Source organism: Drosophila rhopaloa, unplaced genomic scaffold (assembly GCF_018152115.1).
Source record: "Drosophila rhopaloa isolate 14029-0021.01 unplaced genomic scaffold, ASM1815211v1 contig_155, whole genome shotgun sequence".
Classification (NCBI taxonomy): Eukaryota; Metazoa; Arthropoda; class Insecta; order Diptera; family Drosophilidae; genus Drosophila; species Drosophila rhopaloa.
Window position 1 is genome coordinate 2,899,195 of NW_025335034.1, and position 16,786 is coordinate 2,915,980.

General features: G+C 38.9%; 2 protein-coding genes across 2 annotated transcripts; both read left to right on the plus strand.

Annotated features, from left to right (window-relative positions):
• Window positions 1-823: 823 nt before the first annotated feature.
• LOC108038539 (pheromone-binding protein-related protein 6) lies at window positions 824-1,531 on the plus strand. Its single transcript, XM_017115366.2, has 3 exons — window positions 824-898; window positions 960-1,035; window positions 1,092-1,531. The coding sequence occupies exons 1-3, from the start codon at window positions 824-826 to the stop codon at window positions 1,367-1,369; spliced, it is 429 nt and encodes a 142-aa protein (XP_016970855.1). The 3' UTR covers window positions 1,370-1,531.
• Window positions 1,532-3,202: 1,671 nt separating this feature from the next.
• Window positions 3,203-6,615, plus strand: LOC108042443 (general odorant-binding protein 83a). The gene is made up of 5 exons (XM_044456899.1): window positions 3,203-3,288; window positions 5,074-5,318; window positions 5,398-5,473; window positions 6,152-6,408; window positions 6,467-6,615. Exons 2-5 carry the CDS (start codon window positions 5,205-5,207, stop codon window positions 6,482-6,484), a joined length of 465 nt encoding a protein of 154 aa, XP_044312834.1. The 5' UTR covers window positions 3,203-3,288; window positions 5,074-5,204; the 3' UTR covers window positions 6,485-6,615.
• Window positions 6,616-16,786: the final 10,171 nt, after the last annotated feature.

The window sequence follows — 16,786 nt, forward strand, 5'->3', positions numbered from 1 at the left end:
TGACCAAGATTTCGCACTTTGTGGCACATTTTATTGACTTCAGAAACTGTGGCAGCCACATTCTTAACGAGAAGAAATGTTAATGGGTAGGGAAAGTTTAATAAAATATGACCATTGTTAAGAACAAAAATAAAAATGCGTTTACTTTTCAATTTACAACCTCAACCAGATGTGATTGAAAAATTGTAATATATTTTCAGGAGTACCATGATTGATGGCACCTTTCAGTGCTCAACTTCAAGGCAATTGAGTTATGTTCAGTATTTCAAATATTTCACCATTTTCTACGCGAATGTGCTGATGTCGGCGTGTCAAAAGGAACGCAAATTGGAATTGAATTTGACATACGTTTTTTCGTGGAGCGATATTTGACTTTTATGACATGTTCCCCCACACAAAACACAAAACACAAAACACAATAAACCTCGTACACTCGTAATGTGTGCGTGCTGCAACGCCCACAAAAATAAAGTATTTCAAAACCAAAGCTCAGATCGCAATGAACCAGTTCAGCGTGTTGGGAACGACACTCCAAAAATTGCAGGTCCCGGCCACATACAATCATTGCTTAATTTGTGTGTTTCCAGTTTTTAGTTCTCTATTTGGCAGTTGGCTATCAATTGCAGCTCTGTATGGGCTGTCATTTATTCATTTGCTTTGCGTGCTGCCAAAATGGATTCGCAATTCGATTGCAAATGGCAGCCTGCAATTAGTGTGCGTTTTCTAATGACAGTCATCACGGCGTTGAATATTGAAATCTATCCTCCCAGCAATCTCATAAAAGAGCAATCCCGGCCCTCAGGCGATTCATTGCAGTTTCAAAATGATCAAATACCTGGCCCTGCTGGTATTTTTGTTCGGCTGTTCCGCTGGTCAGGAACCAAGGCGCGATGCTGCGGTTTGTTCCGGTGAAAAGAAGAGTTTCCCATCACGAATTATTATTTTTGCATTATTTTTAGTGGCCTCCGCCAGCGATTCTCAAACTGGCAAAGCACTACCATGACCTTTGTGCCCCCAAAACAGGCGTCACTGATGGTAAGTTAACTTCTACATGCCTAGGAAATAATTTCAAATTTTTAAAAAACAAACAGAGGCCATTAAGGAATTCAGCGATGGGCAGATACACGAGGACGAGGCCCTCAAATGCTATATGAACTGCCTCTTCCACGAGTTCGAGGTGGTCGATGACAATGGAGATGTCCACATGGAAAAGCTTTTCAATGCGATTCCGGGAGAAAAGCTACGGAACATATTGATTGAGGCCTCCAAGGGATGCACTCATCCCGAGGGCGACACTCTGTGCCACAAGGCCTGGTGGTTTCATCAATGTTGGAAGAAGGCTGATCCTGTCCACTACTTTTTGGTCTAAAGTTTATTTTATGTAAGACATTTTGGTGTATATTATTTGTACAGTTTTTGGCTACGGAATTAAGAACAGGGAGAACCACATAGCTTCAGCCAGTTTCCTAATAATGTATTTAATGTTTCAATCGAACTTGCTTATATAATAAAAAACTTATTTTAAATTTAATTCCTATTTTATTTTCTTTATTTTTATCTTTTATAATGTTTAATTTATTACATGAGTTTTTTTGGTGACGAAAATTATCCTTGGCCACGTTTAGTCAGCTATTTAGCTTTATTTTAAATTTAAGTTCCAGTCACAAACGTTTCAAAAATAAAATTTTTTTAAAAACAGACCTATTTTCGGGCTAGTTTAACATTAAATTTTAATTTGTTGTGGTTGTTTGCTTTTATTTCAAAGCTTGAATATCAGGCAAATTAAAGTTCAGACGAGAAAACGGATCTAAGAATTAAAATTTTCCAAATGATGAGAGGCAGAAATGTAATGCTTAATTTCCAATATGAGGAACGGAAATCAATTTGAGGAATAAATTGCCTTAGTTCGTTTACCACCCAGCACTTCAGTTGAGCCGATCCAACTTAATTTACCTGTTGGTTGTTTAGATAAGGCAGCATCTGCTGCATCCATTCGAAGAAGTTCGAGTGGATTTCCACTCAGGAAGAGCCCTCCGATATTGAGCTACTTACAAAATCTGTCCGTCTAGCCTGGATGGACAACAAAAGCTCCAACTGGCCATTGTGGGGATTGCTTTACCTTGATTACTTTTACAGCCTGGAACTTTCCGTTTTTGCATTTCTCTCGCTTCGTCTGCCTCGGAAGTTGATTTAGCCTGCAATGGTTTGACCCATAAAACATTTATGCACTGAGAAAAGCTTTCTAATAGCAACACTTTAAAGCCGACATCATGCATTTCTGTTTAGCAAAGTTGGTACGAGCTAAAGTCTTCGAAGGAATTTATTTATGAACAATTTTGTTTGCTTTACATATATTAAGAGATGAAGTGTTTGTCAAATTCAGAGAATTATAGAGGAATGTCTTTCAATTCTAAATTTTCTACATGCTGCAATTATTAAAAATCCACGGAAATTCCTTTTTCCCTAAAGCCTTCAAAAACCTAACTGAAAGTCCCCATATAAATTATAGCTCATTCAAATCTTTTCATGTTGCTTAGTATAGACAATTAATTTTTCAAAAGATTAAGAAAGCCTAGTCATACAAATAAGTATTCCTTTTCAATTAAAAATGTATTATGTATTTAATATTTAAATAATAAATAAATAATAATAATAAAATAAAATAATTAATAAAAAATAAACATTGTTTTGTATAATGTTATTTTATATGTACTTGTGCATTATTTGTTACATTTAATATCACCTAAAGGTTATTATTAGTTATCGCCACCTGTCCAGAACGATTCCCCTTGTTTTGTATTGAAAAATGTTCAAGCTAATAAAACGTGTGTATTAAATACTTTTATTTTAATACATTCCGAACTAAAAAATAGTCAGTTTTTGGACACCCTCTAAAGTGAAATGGAATCAATAGATTTTTGTTAGCTGACTTAAATTTGATGGCGAGTTCCGACTTTCAGCGCGACTACCTTCAGAGTGTACTCTGGAATTTTCACATAATGATTAGAGACACGCCAGTGGGCGTGGCCCTCAAGTTGGGGGCTGCACTTATATGGGCGATGCCATTATAGAGACATTCGCCCCGGCATGAAGCGTCAATTGGCCCGATAACTGAGTGCGGCAGTCAGTTGTGGTCTTGTGAACTTGGCCAAAATCAATATAAAAGCCAAACGCTGCAAACGGCAATAAAGCAAATTCAATTGTGACTGCGGTTGTCAAACAATTCTTGCGTGGCCTGTGTGTGCAGTATCGAATTTTCGCCATAACTACTTCTGCTAAAAGCGAGCGGTAGGTTGAAAGACCAGCTGCCAGGAACAGGAAAAGGAAAAGGACCTGGCGGAGCAGGGGAAGGGGGCGGAAGGTGGCCGGGACGAAGGCGAATGGGAGTTCGAAGGTTGCCCAAGCATAGGCAAACGACGCGTTGCAACACGAAAATTGAAATGGCAATTAAAAAACCATCCATCGTTCCTGCCGCACACAACTGCGATACGTATACGTACAAACCTCCATTCATACTACAAAAATGTGCTGTTGCTGTAATTTCATTCGTCCTCCATTTTTGAGCGGGTGTGCGAGTGTGTGTACGGATGTGCGGGTGTGCGAGTGTGCGAGTTGAGGGGCGAATGTCGTTTTGTGGCTTTGTTTCGGTTGTTGCGTTGACATTTGATGAAACAAAAGTGACAGTTGTGCACAAGTTGAAGTCTTTGTTTTGTGTATTTCGGTTGTACAATTTCAAAAGAAGCGAACGAATGGGAAATTTTATATTTTGATACCCTGGCATCCGTTGCAAGAGTGGGAGGATCGGTGTTTTCGTGGAGATTCTATTCTTAAAATACAACAAGACCATTGAGTTTGGGTGCTTTCAACATTTCAGAGTTCGCCGGGAAAAATATCAGAATTTAAATTTGGTTTCAGTGTACAAATGATGTACATACAAAATTCAACCAAAGATATTTCTGTGTCTCTCGCAAGTATACAAAAATCTCAGCTATTTTTATCTGAAATAATTTTAAAAGAAAACAATTCAGAATATTAAAAAAAACACCTATTAGATGTCTAGTAATTGTCCAGAAACTTGGTTTTAAATCTAAAAAACATACAATTTAAAAGCATATTTTATTGTGAATAAGGTCAAGCTAATCCTTAAATTTAAAATATAAAAATAGTTTTTTCAATGTGATCTTGTATTTATAGTTTCTTTTTCTTATAAAAAGTGAGCTTCAACTGTAAACAATTTCCATTGCCGCCCATCATACATCATAAGGAATCCTCGAATCCTTGAATCCCAGCTAGGCAATATATCACAGTCGACCTGGGCGAAGGATTCCAGAGGACGGGTGGTCCGGGGGTGGGGTGCATGAAGTGGGCGGAGGGCGTGTGGCCACGTGGGCATGTGTTTGTCGGACGGAACACGACAATTGTAGACTTGTGACGACTTCGCTGACGTCTCGGGCACAGTTCCGCTTCCGTTTTGACGGGCGCTTTTTGTTCGGCCATCAGCGGTTGGAATTAATTTAGCGTGCGCTGAGCTGGCAAGAAACAAATGATTTTTTTTGGTTTCTTGTGGCTTCCAAAAATACAAAATATAAAAAAACACAAGAACAAAAGTTGCGAAAAGGAAGGAAAACCGCTAGAGCTTAGAAAAACACAACCTTACACTTTAACTATGTTTGTTTAAAAAGCTAGAAATTATAATTTTAGTATAAAAATTAAGTGATGATTGTAAAATTTAAATTAAATAGTGAACTAAACTATTTAAAAGAAGTGTTGTATCTGGAAATATAACTAAGAGAAAGATAAATATTTCGAGAACCAAGGAGTTTAATTGCGCTTTTCCCCTCAGTGTACCCACACACTGGTACACCCATTGTCATTGTCCAGCTGTCACGCGTGGCACATCGTCGTCAACAGCATCTGCATCCTCATTCTCATCCTCATCCACGTCCTCGTCCTCATCCTTATCCGGATTCTCATTCTTGTCCTTCCGACGCTTGCCCTCGTCCTGTGCCGTGTACTCTGCTATGCATCGCCGCTTTTGTTTCACGTTTCACGTTTCTCTCTTGTTTTTTGCAGGGCTCGTTTTTGTTTTATTCAGAACTCGCAAACAAGGCCGAGGCAGGGAACAATTTTTGCTGTTTCACGGACGGAAAGGACCTGTGCGGAACGGCGAACGGAGAACGGAGCACGGAGAGAGCCACATTAAAATGGCTTTGAATGGCTTTGGTCGGCGTGTCAGTGCGTCTGTCCCCTTAATCGCCTTGTCGCTGCTCAGCGGAGCGCTGATCCTGCCGCCGGCAGCGGCGCAGCGTGACGAGAACGTGGGTTAATGAAGTGCCCGGCCGCGCTGTTGCGCCTCCGCGCTGCCACGCCCACTTAAGCAACAATTTTTAATTGCAGTATCCACCGCCGGGCATCCTGAAAATGGCCAAGCCCTTCCATGACGCCTGTGTGGAGAAGACGGGCGTCTCCGAGGGTGAGTTGGCCACCGGTCCTCGGCCGAAAGTGAGCCCATAATTGCAGGAATCGAGAGTGAGCACTTATGGCACTCTTAGCCATGTGCTAAATTTGCATTCAGTTTACCACTGTTGACCAAAATAAAATTTATATAAGCCACATGACTATGCGGCGCCTTGAGATCAATAAACAGCCACTAAAGCTGTAAAAACGCTGCAGCCCATTAAGTTGGCTAAATAATTTTAAGCCATTTTATTAGTAGAAAACTACAGTAATTTCAGTTTATTAGTGTTCGAGTCAACCTAGGCATTTAATGAAGAAAACTATTTTTATTATCATTGCAGGCCAATAAAAACTAGTTGGGTACAGAACTGAAATATCTTCAAATATTTTTCAAAACTATTTTTCGAATTCGTTAGCTGTCCATATGTGTCTTCCCGTATTTAATGTTAATATGTCTGCCCTTTTTGGCATTCTATATTAAATTAAGAACTACGGGTCACCAAAAAAATGTAACTTTTTGAATTGTTTACAATTTATATATGGGCCATACTTTAAACATTTTCCCTGTAACTCTGTGCTACAGTGTGTTAGAATATAAAGCAGATTTTTTTCTATAGAAATTATTATACATAAATAACCAAGTAACCTTAAATAATTATAAAATAACGACTCAAATTTCTGATTGATCTTGCAGCTGCTATTAAGGAGTTCAGCGATGGCGAGATTCACGAGGACGAGAAGCTCAAGTGCTACATGAACTGCTTCTTCCACGAGATCGAAGTGGTGGACGACAATGGAGATGTGCACCTGGAGAAGCTGTTCGCCACGGTCCCGCTCTCTTTGCGCGATAAACTGATGGACATGTCCAAGGACTGCGTGCATCCCGAGGGCGACACTCTGTGCCACAAGGCCTGGTGGTTCCATCAGTGCTGGAAGAAGGCCGATCCCAAGGTGGGAATAGCCCAGATAATAGAAAGCTCTAAGCAAACGCCGCCTTCCTTCTTTTCAGCACTACTTCTTGCCTTGAAAAGCTGGCCGACCCTATTCTCCGATTCACAATCACCCGTTGCCGACCCCGCGCTATTTATATTGTAGTTTAGTTTTTCCTAGTTTTTCAATAGCTGTCGAGTAATAAACGTAGGCGAGCTGTGCATGCAAGCTAAGCTTTCATTTATTTGCCGACTGCCAAAAGGGAAACGCTCAATGCGCTGAAAAGTGTGCTGCAAAAAACGGGGCCACACAAAGGCCCACACACACACACACACTCAGCCACAGGCACACACACACCAGCAAACGTGTTCGCTTTTGACATAATTTATACGCATTGTGAAGGAGTGTACGCTTGTGTGCCTGCGACCGTGTGTAAATAAAATTATGCGTAAAACTTCGCAGAGCTTGTTGACGCCGACATGCGTGTTACATTGGGGCATTTACATGCGAGCTGCTGTTTTGCGCTTTTTGCTTTCAATTTCCTGTCAAAAGCGGCCAGACCCAGGGCAAAAACATTTTAAATAAATGCTTAAACTGGTCAGGGGCTTTGAGAGTCATTAGTTCGGCCCTGCAAGTGGTAAAAAATTCCCCGGTTTTAATATCTTATTGGGCATCAATCACTTTACATCAGACAGCGAGTATAGAGTTGTTTGCACCCCAGCAAAAACTCTCATAAAAATAAATAATTACGACGATAATTGACGTGCTTCTTGAAAAACGCTTTAATTGACTGTTCGTATTAATACAATGAATAAATTTATATCAAAAAACTGTTTATGTCATAAATGTCAGTAAGACAATAAAAGATATTCAATTTATTCTTGTGGCCTGTTATTATTTAGCCATTTATAACGATTGGAATGAATGGACAATACTTGCATAAGCAAGAAATAATTTAATTTGGATTTACTCAGCGTAGATAAGCCAAAAATCTATTCCAATTCTTTGTTCATTTTAAAGGAGTCAAAGTATAATCTAACAAAAAAGAAATATCTGATTTGTATTTAATCAGCTTACACGTATTATTTTAGTTTTAAGCTCCGGTGTGAGATATGATTTTATTAAATCGGATTACTATGACACTTTGTTTCATTTAAAATAAACGTATGAGTGTAATATAAAGCTTCTGTTTATACACTTTTGTTATATGTATAAGTTTCCGTTGCGCTTTTACATTTTACAATTTTAAATGATGTATTTGGTTATTTTCGTCATATTTCTGTGGCTTTAAGTTTTTTTCCCTTCCGCCGGCATCATATTTCCACAGCCATTAATTCTAATTTTTTTTTCAATTTAACATATATTTCATTGCTGTCGGTCAAATGTTGGCTGGCACCTTTGAATCGACCGAGTTGGGTTTCTGAGCGGGTTTTAGGGGTGGGTCCTTGGTTTTTTATTGTTTCGACGACTTGTTGCGCAAAGCTTTTCATTTCAGAGTCAATGATTTATGTTTTCACTTGCGCCCTCGCCCTCAGCTAATGCTATTTTTATTATTAATGCGTATTGGTTTTCATTTTTCTCTGCCGCTCGAGTGAAAAGTTTGCTTAGAAAAATGCGCTTAACTGCGCCGATGGTTTTTCCCATCAGCCCTCATCTCTGTAATTGTCGGAAGGAGCTTAAGAAAAGCGGAATCTTTTGTGCCCGGCCAGCTCATTATTGTCAGCTGGCGATTCTCAGTTGGCGTTGTCATCATTACATTTCACTTAATACTAATTTCTTTTCCTGTTGCTGCACTGACCAAAAATTATAGCTATAATAAATATAAATTTTCTCTTCGTTCTTAAATTCCATATTCTGAAATCAAACTTGCAGTTGAGAAATAATAATATTTATTAATATTAAAATTCCGTACAATGCTTACTAGTACTCTAGGTAAATTGGGTTGCTTTGGGTCCTGATATGTGCCTGGAAAAACTCATTTTTATTTGTGTAACTCAGTATCTATATATCTATATTTCATTTTATAAATAATCGAAAATCACCGCCAACATTAGTGCAACTTTTAATTAGTAGGTGATGCACATTTTTGTATATAAAGGTTTCTCAGAAATTAAAATCTCATAGCTTTGAAGATATTTAAGAAAATGTTTAAACATTGGTTTGATATTTCTGCAAGGAATTAAAAATAAACCAGTTACTTTTGTTAGCTGTGTAGGATTCTTTCGCTTTGGGCCCACACATCTGCCGAACTAATTTGGTAAATTGAAAATTTTTTGACAGCCTTCAATGAAGTGTGGAAGACGACACTTTACGTTGTGCGGTTCATTGGAGACGGGATGGTTTTCAGAACCCTCAATGGATTTCCACACGAGCAGCTTGAGCCATTTAGGCAGCCAATTAGCTGCCCAAATGTTGGTTAATTTCCTGGGCGCCTGTTTCTGTTTTTGTTCCTAATGATACAATCATCTAATTGATTCGCCCCCGGGCGTTTTCACTTCCATTGCACAATTCACCGCGAATTTGCAGGCTGACCTGTTTGGGTAAGCAGTTCATGCATTTGTAATGCGAAACTGACACAGTTGGCAGTGGATTGCGATTGCGATTGGATTGGCAGCGGAAAGAGTCTGGGCCACGTGGCTCTGACCGGGCGTACAATTAATGGAAGTTTAACTGTTCAATTGAAGCTGATTTTTTGTTGCCTTCCTCCATTCCGGGGGCTCGGTCTCTTTTTATATATTTTTTGAAATGAGTACAAGCGGCCGTGTGCCCTGCCATTAGGGCACTTTGTTCATTTTTCATTTCGTTGGATTTTCCGCGCGTTGGCGAAGTTTTTTTTCTTCGCTAAACGCTGCCACCCCCCGCCTCCCGCTTCCCGGCTCCCGCTGCCTTTGCACTTATTTTACGCTCTATTGTTCGTTTTGTTGGCCACGTCCCGAGCAGAGGCCCTCACTTTCTCGGCCTGACCGGTCGACCCATTCATATTTTCCTGTGATTTTTTTCCTCCTTTGCTCACAACTTATTCCTGTCGTTTCCCGGGCAAAAGCAATTCAAACGGAATTAAATTTTCGCATGCTTGTGTTCGCTTTCGCGAAAAATTTAGGTTAGTCGCAATGGCCGTATAATTAGCATATAACTCGACAATTGGCCACAGTTTTGTCTTGTCTTTGGCCGGTATCCGCAAGTGGCCGCCAGGTCTGGCAATGGGATTTGCATAAATTGACATTGAATGCAAATTTCTGTCACCACGCCACTGCAGCTGCGATCAAAATTGTTTTCGATGTAACGCAAAAGAGGGGAAACTAACGCGAAAATCGCCAAGCTAAGCGTTAGCAAACAAAACTCGATAACGAAATAAGAGCGAAAATTCCCGTTCGATTTGTATAAAAAATCAAATTAGTGTGCCATCCAGAAATGCAGCGATAGGCGCACTGACAAAAATACTTCAGCAAATGTATTGTGAAATGTATGTAAATTTGAATAAGTCAATTTTAAAGTCGCCTACATATAATATTTTATTTTAAATGTTTTTAGCATAACATAATAGCTTTAAAAAACAAAAAAGTTGGCACGAAAAAAGTTACATGAAAAGATTAAACTATCCAAGGCTAAAATACAAAATTTAAGGTTGTAATTTCCTTTGATTGCAATGGATTTGGCTTGTAGTATTTTTTTAAATTACATATTTTTCCCAGTGTTGGGAACAGAGACACTTTCCCTCGGACAGCGACAGCAACAGCAGAAAAGTAACTGAATTGAGGCATCGCAAAAAATCTGTGGACGGGGGATCGGCTTGGTTCGGTACATTCACAAGGCCGGGAGCAATCAGCCCTTACTTGGCCAAAAACCCAACCCTTTCCGCTTTTGTTACATCCGGCGAGGTGGTGCAGTGGTCGCTATTGCAACGATTTTTATTATCCTTTATACATATCTTTTATTTTTTTGCTGTTATCGGATTTGCATGCCCGGTTAGATGCAAAGCGAGAAGCCGAAAAATTGTTTAAAATCGAGCAGACTCTTGTTTTGTGGCGGCAGGCCACAAAATATTTAGGGCTAAAACACTATAGTTCAAGTGATGTTGATGGAAAAGATTGCTAAATTGTAGACACGATTTTGTCATCAGAAAAACTAATTGGGACTTAGTGAAGGGAAATCGCGGGACTTTAAGGCCATTGCATACATCCTTTGATTCGATATATGTTTGAAAGGATCTTTTCTGAATCTTAACCATATGGCCACTTTTCATATCATATTTTAAGACTTCGTTTAACATTAATTATTCTCTATTTTTATATTTTTATATTTGTCTTTGCAAATACTTAAATATCTAACTTGCAAAGTTATGTATTTTGAAATACAATTTTTTTTCCAAATAAAAAAAGCTAAAGTGTAATGAATAATAATGGTATTGGAAATATTGACACTTTAATGTTTTAATTAACTTTAAAGGGTATATAAACTTCAATTCATCGCAGTCATCTGGCTTTCTTGCTTTTCACTTTTTCCAGGCCTTTCTACGGTTCATTTGCCGCGCATTTTTCACTCGGCACAAGTAAATGTTAATAGCATCAACGTTGACAAAACATTCGCAGTGCGGGGATTGGGGATACTGGCAGCAATTACGCTCACTTGCATCGTGTTGCCATTGCCAAATGGCCTTATGCTGCATTAAATAATTGCGCATACGCAACGTTGCCCCTTAAAGCGAGCCAGCCTGCAACTTGAAGTGGAAGACATTTTATTGCCCGACACACATATCGCGCAGAATAGGAATACAAAACAGGCGCAGGACTGTTAAGATTTCAAAACATGCATTCACCCGCAGGAACATATATACTTCAGCTTATCCTTTGTCTTTTGTTGCAGCATTGTTGCACTGGAGCAATGTGCTCGGCATTGTGTCCACGTCAGCCCGTGGCGATTCATCTGGCAGCACCACAAACGGCGGCCCTAGTCAAATTAACCTCCATAGTTTAATGCCTGTGTGGCCGACTTGTTACCGCCTGACATGTTGGAGTCTCAGGCTTAACCCAATCCGAATGCAATGTATATCCCACCGGCACGTTGATTATGTGTCTCTCGGGGAGCCTACACCTTACGATGGCGATGGATTCGTGAGTGGGTCGTGAGCTTTCGATTTATTATAAACTAAATGCCTGGAAGTCATTTAAAATATGTTTATTTAAATGAAAGCAATGGCCTTCAGAGACACTCCTTTGTTTAGATTTCTTTGTGTTTGTCCTTTCTTAATACATAGATTATCAAACATAAGGATTTGGGTAGAAACACACTTTCCTTGTGTAAAATTCAAAAGCATTTGATACTAATTATAGATAGATTAATTCAAAAACACCATCTCTAATGCTGTGCAATGCTCTGCTTCTCCAGAACTTGTTGCAATTGTATGCAAATTGGGTTGAGACTTCTGCCTGCTCTCATGTTCTATGTAAATAAGCTGACGGCCAAATGGAAAACAAGACGCAATCGTAAACCTGGCCAGACCATTAGGCCGGCTTTGGATTGGCTAAAAGCGACTGAGTCGGAGCTAGAGTTTATAGAAAAGGCGGCGGAGTCACATTGCCGAAATGTTAATGAATCAAAGGCTATGAAAAGTTTGCGGAAAACTAGAAAGGTGGCACAGGAAACGGGCCCAGGAAAGGGGGCGGTGTGTTTTGGGGAGGTCCGAAAGTGATGTGGGCGTGTTGATAACGAGCGAAGGCGCCAAAGTCATGCATAATTAATCATTTGTTAATTATAGACTTTGACCAGGTACAGGTACTCAACGGACTCACCTGTCGTCATCGCCGGCGCACCACACACTCGTACGCACACACATTTGACACCTGGGAAAGTAATTGCCTTTGTCCACTTTGAAGTTGTTTAGTTTTTGCTCCGGGCTCATTACATCGTGGGCGTGGCACACGCCCACAGACGAACCCCCTCCCGCCCGCGACGAGGCATTTATATAAATGAACTCGTCGCAGTCGCAGCTCGCCGCTGGAGAAACACAAACAGGGAACGGGCATTGTGTGTATACAGTGGAAAAAATAACCATATATTTTATTAACATATAATACTATCAATATAATTGTATTAAAAAATATTAATAAAATACATTTTATGGAAATTATATGAATGTCACAAAAAATGTTTTAAATACTACTTTATATTTGGTCATTTTTTTACACTACGAACATCTTTTATTTTGCCAAATTTTTAATTACTCTGAAACATTTAATACACCTTTTATATCTTTTATTTTTGCCAAATTTTTGATAACTCTGAAACTTTTAATACACCTTTTTTCGGTAAATAAGAAAACACGTGAAATTAGGTATTCAATTCTGACACTGTATTTCATTTTAAGTTTTTGAACTAAGGATACCAAAGATACTAGAGATCACTTTCATAAGGAAAGGTTTCCATTCAGCCCTTCAAAAATGTGTGTTTATGTACATAAATATATATGTTCAAGAATCATTAGCTACCTATACAATTTAGCTTAATTTAAGTAAATATAAAGTTAAAAGTAATATTTCTTAGTTAAAACAATCTTTTCCTTTATTTTTAATAAGAAAAGCTTTTCAAAAATGGCAGCTCTGTTTGGGGACTAACTCCAATATTTTCGCTGAGTGCCTGTGTGTTTTGGCCATAGTTCACGTGCATGCGTCGTCCTTCCCCGCTGCTCGCTCCTTGGGAAGGACATGGTGGGCAGCTGGTGTGCGAGTGCTTGTATGCTGACTGTACCATGTTTGCTGCGGAACAGGAAATGAGCACCTGCTGCTTATTTATATTTTCCGCTCACTTGAATGTAAAATTACATAATATTTTGTTTTCGTTTTTTTCAGCTCCTGATGCTGATGCTGCTGCTGCTGCCGCTGCCGCCACTTGTGCTAGTCTGGAAATTGCTGTGTGAAAATACTTCTAGTGGAACATTTGAAGACAGCTGGCCGCAGAGGAGAAGAGCAGATTCACGTTGGCCTTTTAAAGAAGTCGAATCACCAGAGCGGGATGGGCTGGGTCTTCTTAATTGCAAGTGTTGTTCATGAAAGTAATTTACTTGCTGACAGAAGTCCTGTTGCTACATGAAAATATTAAATCATTTTAGAGGTAAAAGTGTTGAATGGAATTTTATCAGGCCACAGAAACGGAAATAAGTGGAAGGCCAATCGTAGAACAAGCTGAATGGCTGCAAATTGAACACATATTTTTCGGGCTGGAAAAGAGTTGGGACGCAAAGTAACATCAGTCGAAATATTAGTTAACCGTTTGTTCAAAATGTTTGCATACCACGGACATGGAAAGGTTTTCCCAGCCACCAACCGCTGCCGAAAAAGTTCACTATTTGTTGGCTGTTTCGGTTGCAATGTGGTAACCACAATGTACGTGAAGTGGCGATGGGACAGCGAGCTGGCCAAATGCTCATATGCGAGTTGTTTATGTTGTCGTTTTGGGTTTTTTCGGTTGTTTTGTTGGCCGCGCAACTCGTTGTGGCCCTGGCCCGCATAAATTGTTGCCGCTTTTGAGTTTAAGCCAACAGTTTGTTTGCTGGTTTGCTGCCCGACACCCCGGCCCTCGCCGCCGTTTGTTAATTGCCGTGGCCGCTGCAACATGATTGCACTTATTGGTCAGCGGCATAATCAAATGCGCAACTTTTTGGCACGAAGTTTAATTAGAAATCTAGCATGTGCGGCGCGTAATGTGATAGGGTGAACTGCGTTTAAGGCAAAACTAATTTCAACTCATAATTAAGCCACTTGCAAGTTGGTCCCGTAATCAGGCTTTTTCTTCAACACTGGCTCATTAAAAACAGCAGCAGCAGGGGGCAAAAGGCAAACAATCCGCTCTCACCTTACACAGTTGCTGGAATATTTTATATAATTCCTGGGAGCGACTCAAATGCATGGCAATGCAGCTGAAGTCGGAGGTGCTAACTCAATTTGCCTGCGCGTATAATTGCAGCCGACTCTGACGAGTTGTGGGCCAAACTTTTGTGTGCTTAATTGAGGGCATCATTATTCGCCCAGGCGAGCTGGCCAAGCGAATGGAAGTCAGGGCTCAAAGAGGGCTATCCCTAATTACAAGTCAAATTAAAGTTGACCCTCGCCAAAAGGCATCTTTCAAGGGATCAGCGCAGAAGCATTTTGTGCTTAACGTTTCATTTAATATTTAGCCAAATTCACTCGGTCACATAAATCAATGCCAAACAACAGGCCGGGGGCTCCCATATGAATACTCAAGTGTCTCGCCGAGCTACAAATGGGACAAATTTCCATTTCGAGCCAATGCCGCATAAATGGCACATAATTTACGATATGAACAACGGAGAGGAGCAACAGAAGCTGCTAACCAAACATGCAGCTAACTATCCAAAGGCTGGTAACAATATTAGTTAGCATGAACGACAACAGCAACAAAGCAACAGCTTCACACTCAGAAAAGACACTTTTAGATAAGGAACTGGTAAGAAACTAGGTATTTTAAAGGATGCGACATTAGTCGAACTTTTTCAATAAGAGTTACATGAAATTACTGTTTAAAAATGCTAATTGATCGCTTAAAAATTACTTAAAATGTTGAAAGTATAATTGTAAGCAAATAAATAATCATATTTTGGCTTAAAAAATTCTATAGAAAATTGTCATAAATTGTTATAAAAACTAAAGCTAAGCATTTTAAAAAGTATTAGTACACATACACTTTTTTATTAAACTTTTTATTATTAATCATAAATTATTGATAGTTTTCTTGATGTTTCATTTAGAACAATTTAAGACAATTGTAATTTTGATTTTTACGTTCTATCTTAAGCATAAACTAGGTTTAAGACAATGTCCTTTTTTAAAGAACAAATATGGAGATCTGAATAAATAAAAACAAATGTTTGTATTAATAAAATGACCAGTTAAAGGATTTTTAATTTTGAATTGAGTTGCCAAATGTAGTAATTAGTCAAGTAAGTATCTTATCTTTATTTCTATAATATAGTACATTTTTCCTGGGTGTATTGTCACCATCGGAATCAGAGAGTAAAGTTTACATTTGTGTTGGTCGTTGTTGGGAATACCCGCACCCGAAGCTGGCCGGCGTCAATGTGTGAAGTAATTAATTACAAAGCAACTGATGTGTATCTGTGTGTGGGTGTCCGTGTGCGAGGGTGTGCGTGTGTGGCCTGGGTTTTGGATTATGATGCATGATCATATAGGTTGCTGCACGCACACTCGAAACCCGAAACCTACTCGCACACACTGGAACAGATAGGTAATGCCATCCTGGACATATGCACATGCACATGCATCCCACTAGCCGGGATTTCGAGTAGCCAAAAATTAAATTGATATACACCCGAGGAGAGAAAACGGATTCGATGACCAGGCCCAAATGCATTTCGCACAAAGCCACCAATGTTTTCCTTTCAGCTCAACTCAGTTGTCGGAGAGATGGAACCGTAATGAGTTCACTGAAAAAAACAATTTGATTGGGTTCAGAGAAGTAGTTTTAACTAAAAGTCCAAAAGTCTTCTTAGCACTTAAATGATTTTTCCAAAACCTTGACTTGATTTTGATTGGAATAAAACAATTCAATAACAAATTAAGTTAAATTTTACTAAATAAAATGATATTTTTAATGAATATATAAAAGTTATAGAAATAAATTATGCAAATTAGTAACTGAAAATACTTACACTTGAAATTAGTGAACTAAAGTTTAATGAAAAATAAATATAAACAATGATTTCGATTGAAAAATTGGAAGGATAATATTTAATTATAGCTAAACAAAGATATAAATTTAAATATTCTGAAAATTGTAAATTTGTTTTAGATTAGTTTTCCTATTATGTATTACTTACTTACGTATTGATTTATTTTAGTTATGGATGAAAAAAAACATGGGAGTTAAACTAAGCTGATAATTGTTAATTTAATGTAATGCAATTTAATGTAATTTTAAAAACATTGTACGTTTCAGTGTACGGTTTCCATAATAAAGATGTAAAATGAAAAAGTTAGTTTGTATATGCCTCATTATAATCATAGTTTATGAATGTTTGGTGTGTCGTTTCCCTCTACGCCATATCCTCGCCCATAAAATTCATTTATAATTACGATTCCCATATAAATTCCAGACGCACAATGATTCCGTTTCCTTACGGCTAATCCCTGGAGCCAAGTCAAGGGTATTCCACATTAGCACGGCAACTTTAGGCGTTGTCTGCCATTGGGGGCTAATTGTGCCCGTTGCCCAAGCCCGTCTGTTTCTCTCTATGAGCACTTCGATTTAAAATTGCGGCGCGGGAGTTTCAGGGATATTTATGAATCCCGAACACGTGACGGAGAATACAAAAAATACGGCGGATGGGGCGGATGGGGTGCATTTAAATTAATCACAGTAAAAGCGA

Excerpts from the sequence above, each read along its gene's own strand:
- LOC108038539 (XM_017115366.2), top strand. The coding sequence starts at position 824 with ATGATCAAATACCTGGCCCTGCTGGTATTTTTGTTCGGCTGTTCCGCT. Across the intron at positions 899-959 it reads AACCAAGGCGCGATGCTGCG|TGGCCTCCGCCAGCGATTCT; the intron begins GTTTGTTCCGGT and ends CATTATTTTTAG. Across the intron at positions 1,036-1,091 it reads CAAAACAGGCGTCACTGATG|AGGCCATTAAGGAATTCAGC; the intron begins GTAAGTTAACTT and ends AAAAACAAACAG.
- LOC108042443 (XM_044456899.1), top strand. The coding sequence starts at position 5,205 with ATGGCTTTGAATGGCTTTGGTCGGCGTGTCAGTGCGTCTGTCCCCTTA. Across the intron at positions 5,319-5,397 it reads CGGCGCAGCGTGACGAGAAC|TATCCACCGCCGGGCATCCT; the intron begins GTGGGTTAATGA and ends TTTTAATTGCAG. Across the intron at positions 5,474-6,151 it reads GAAGACGGGCGTCTCCGAGG|CTGCTATTAAGGAGTTCAGC; the intron begins GTGAGTTGGCCA and ends TTGATCTTGCAG.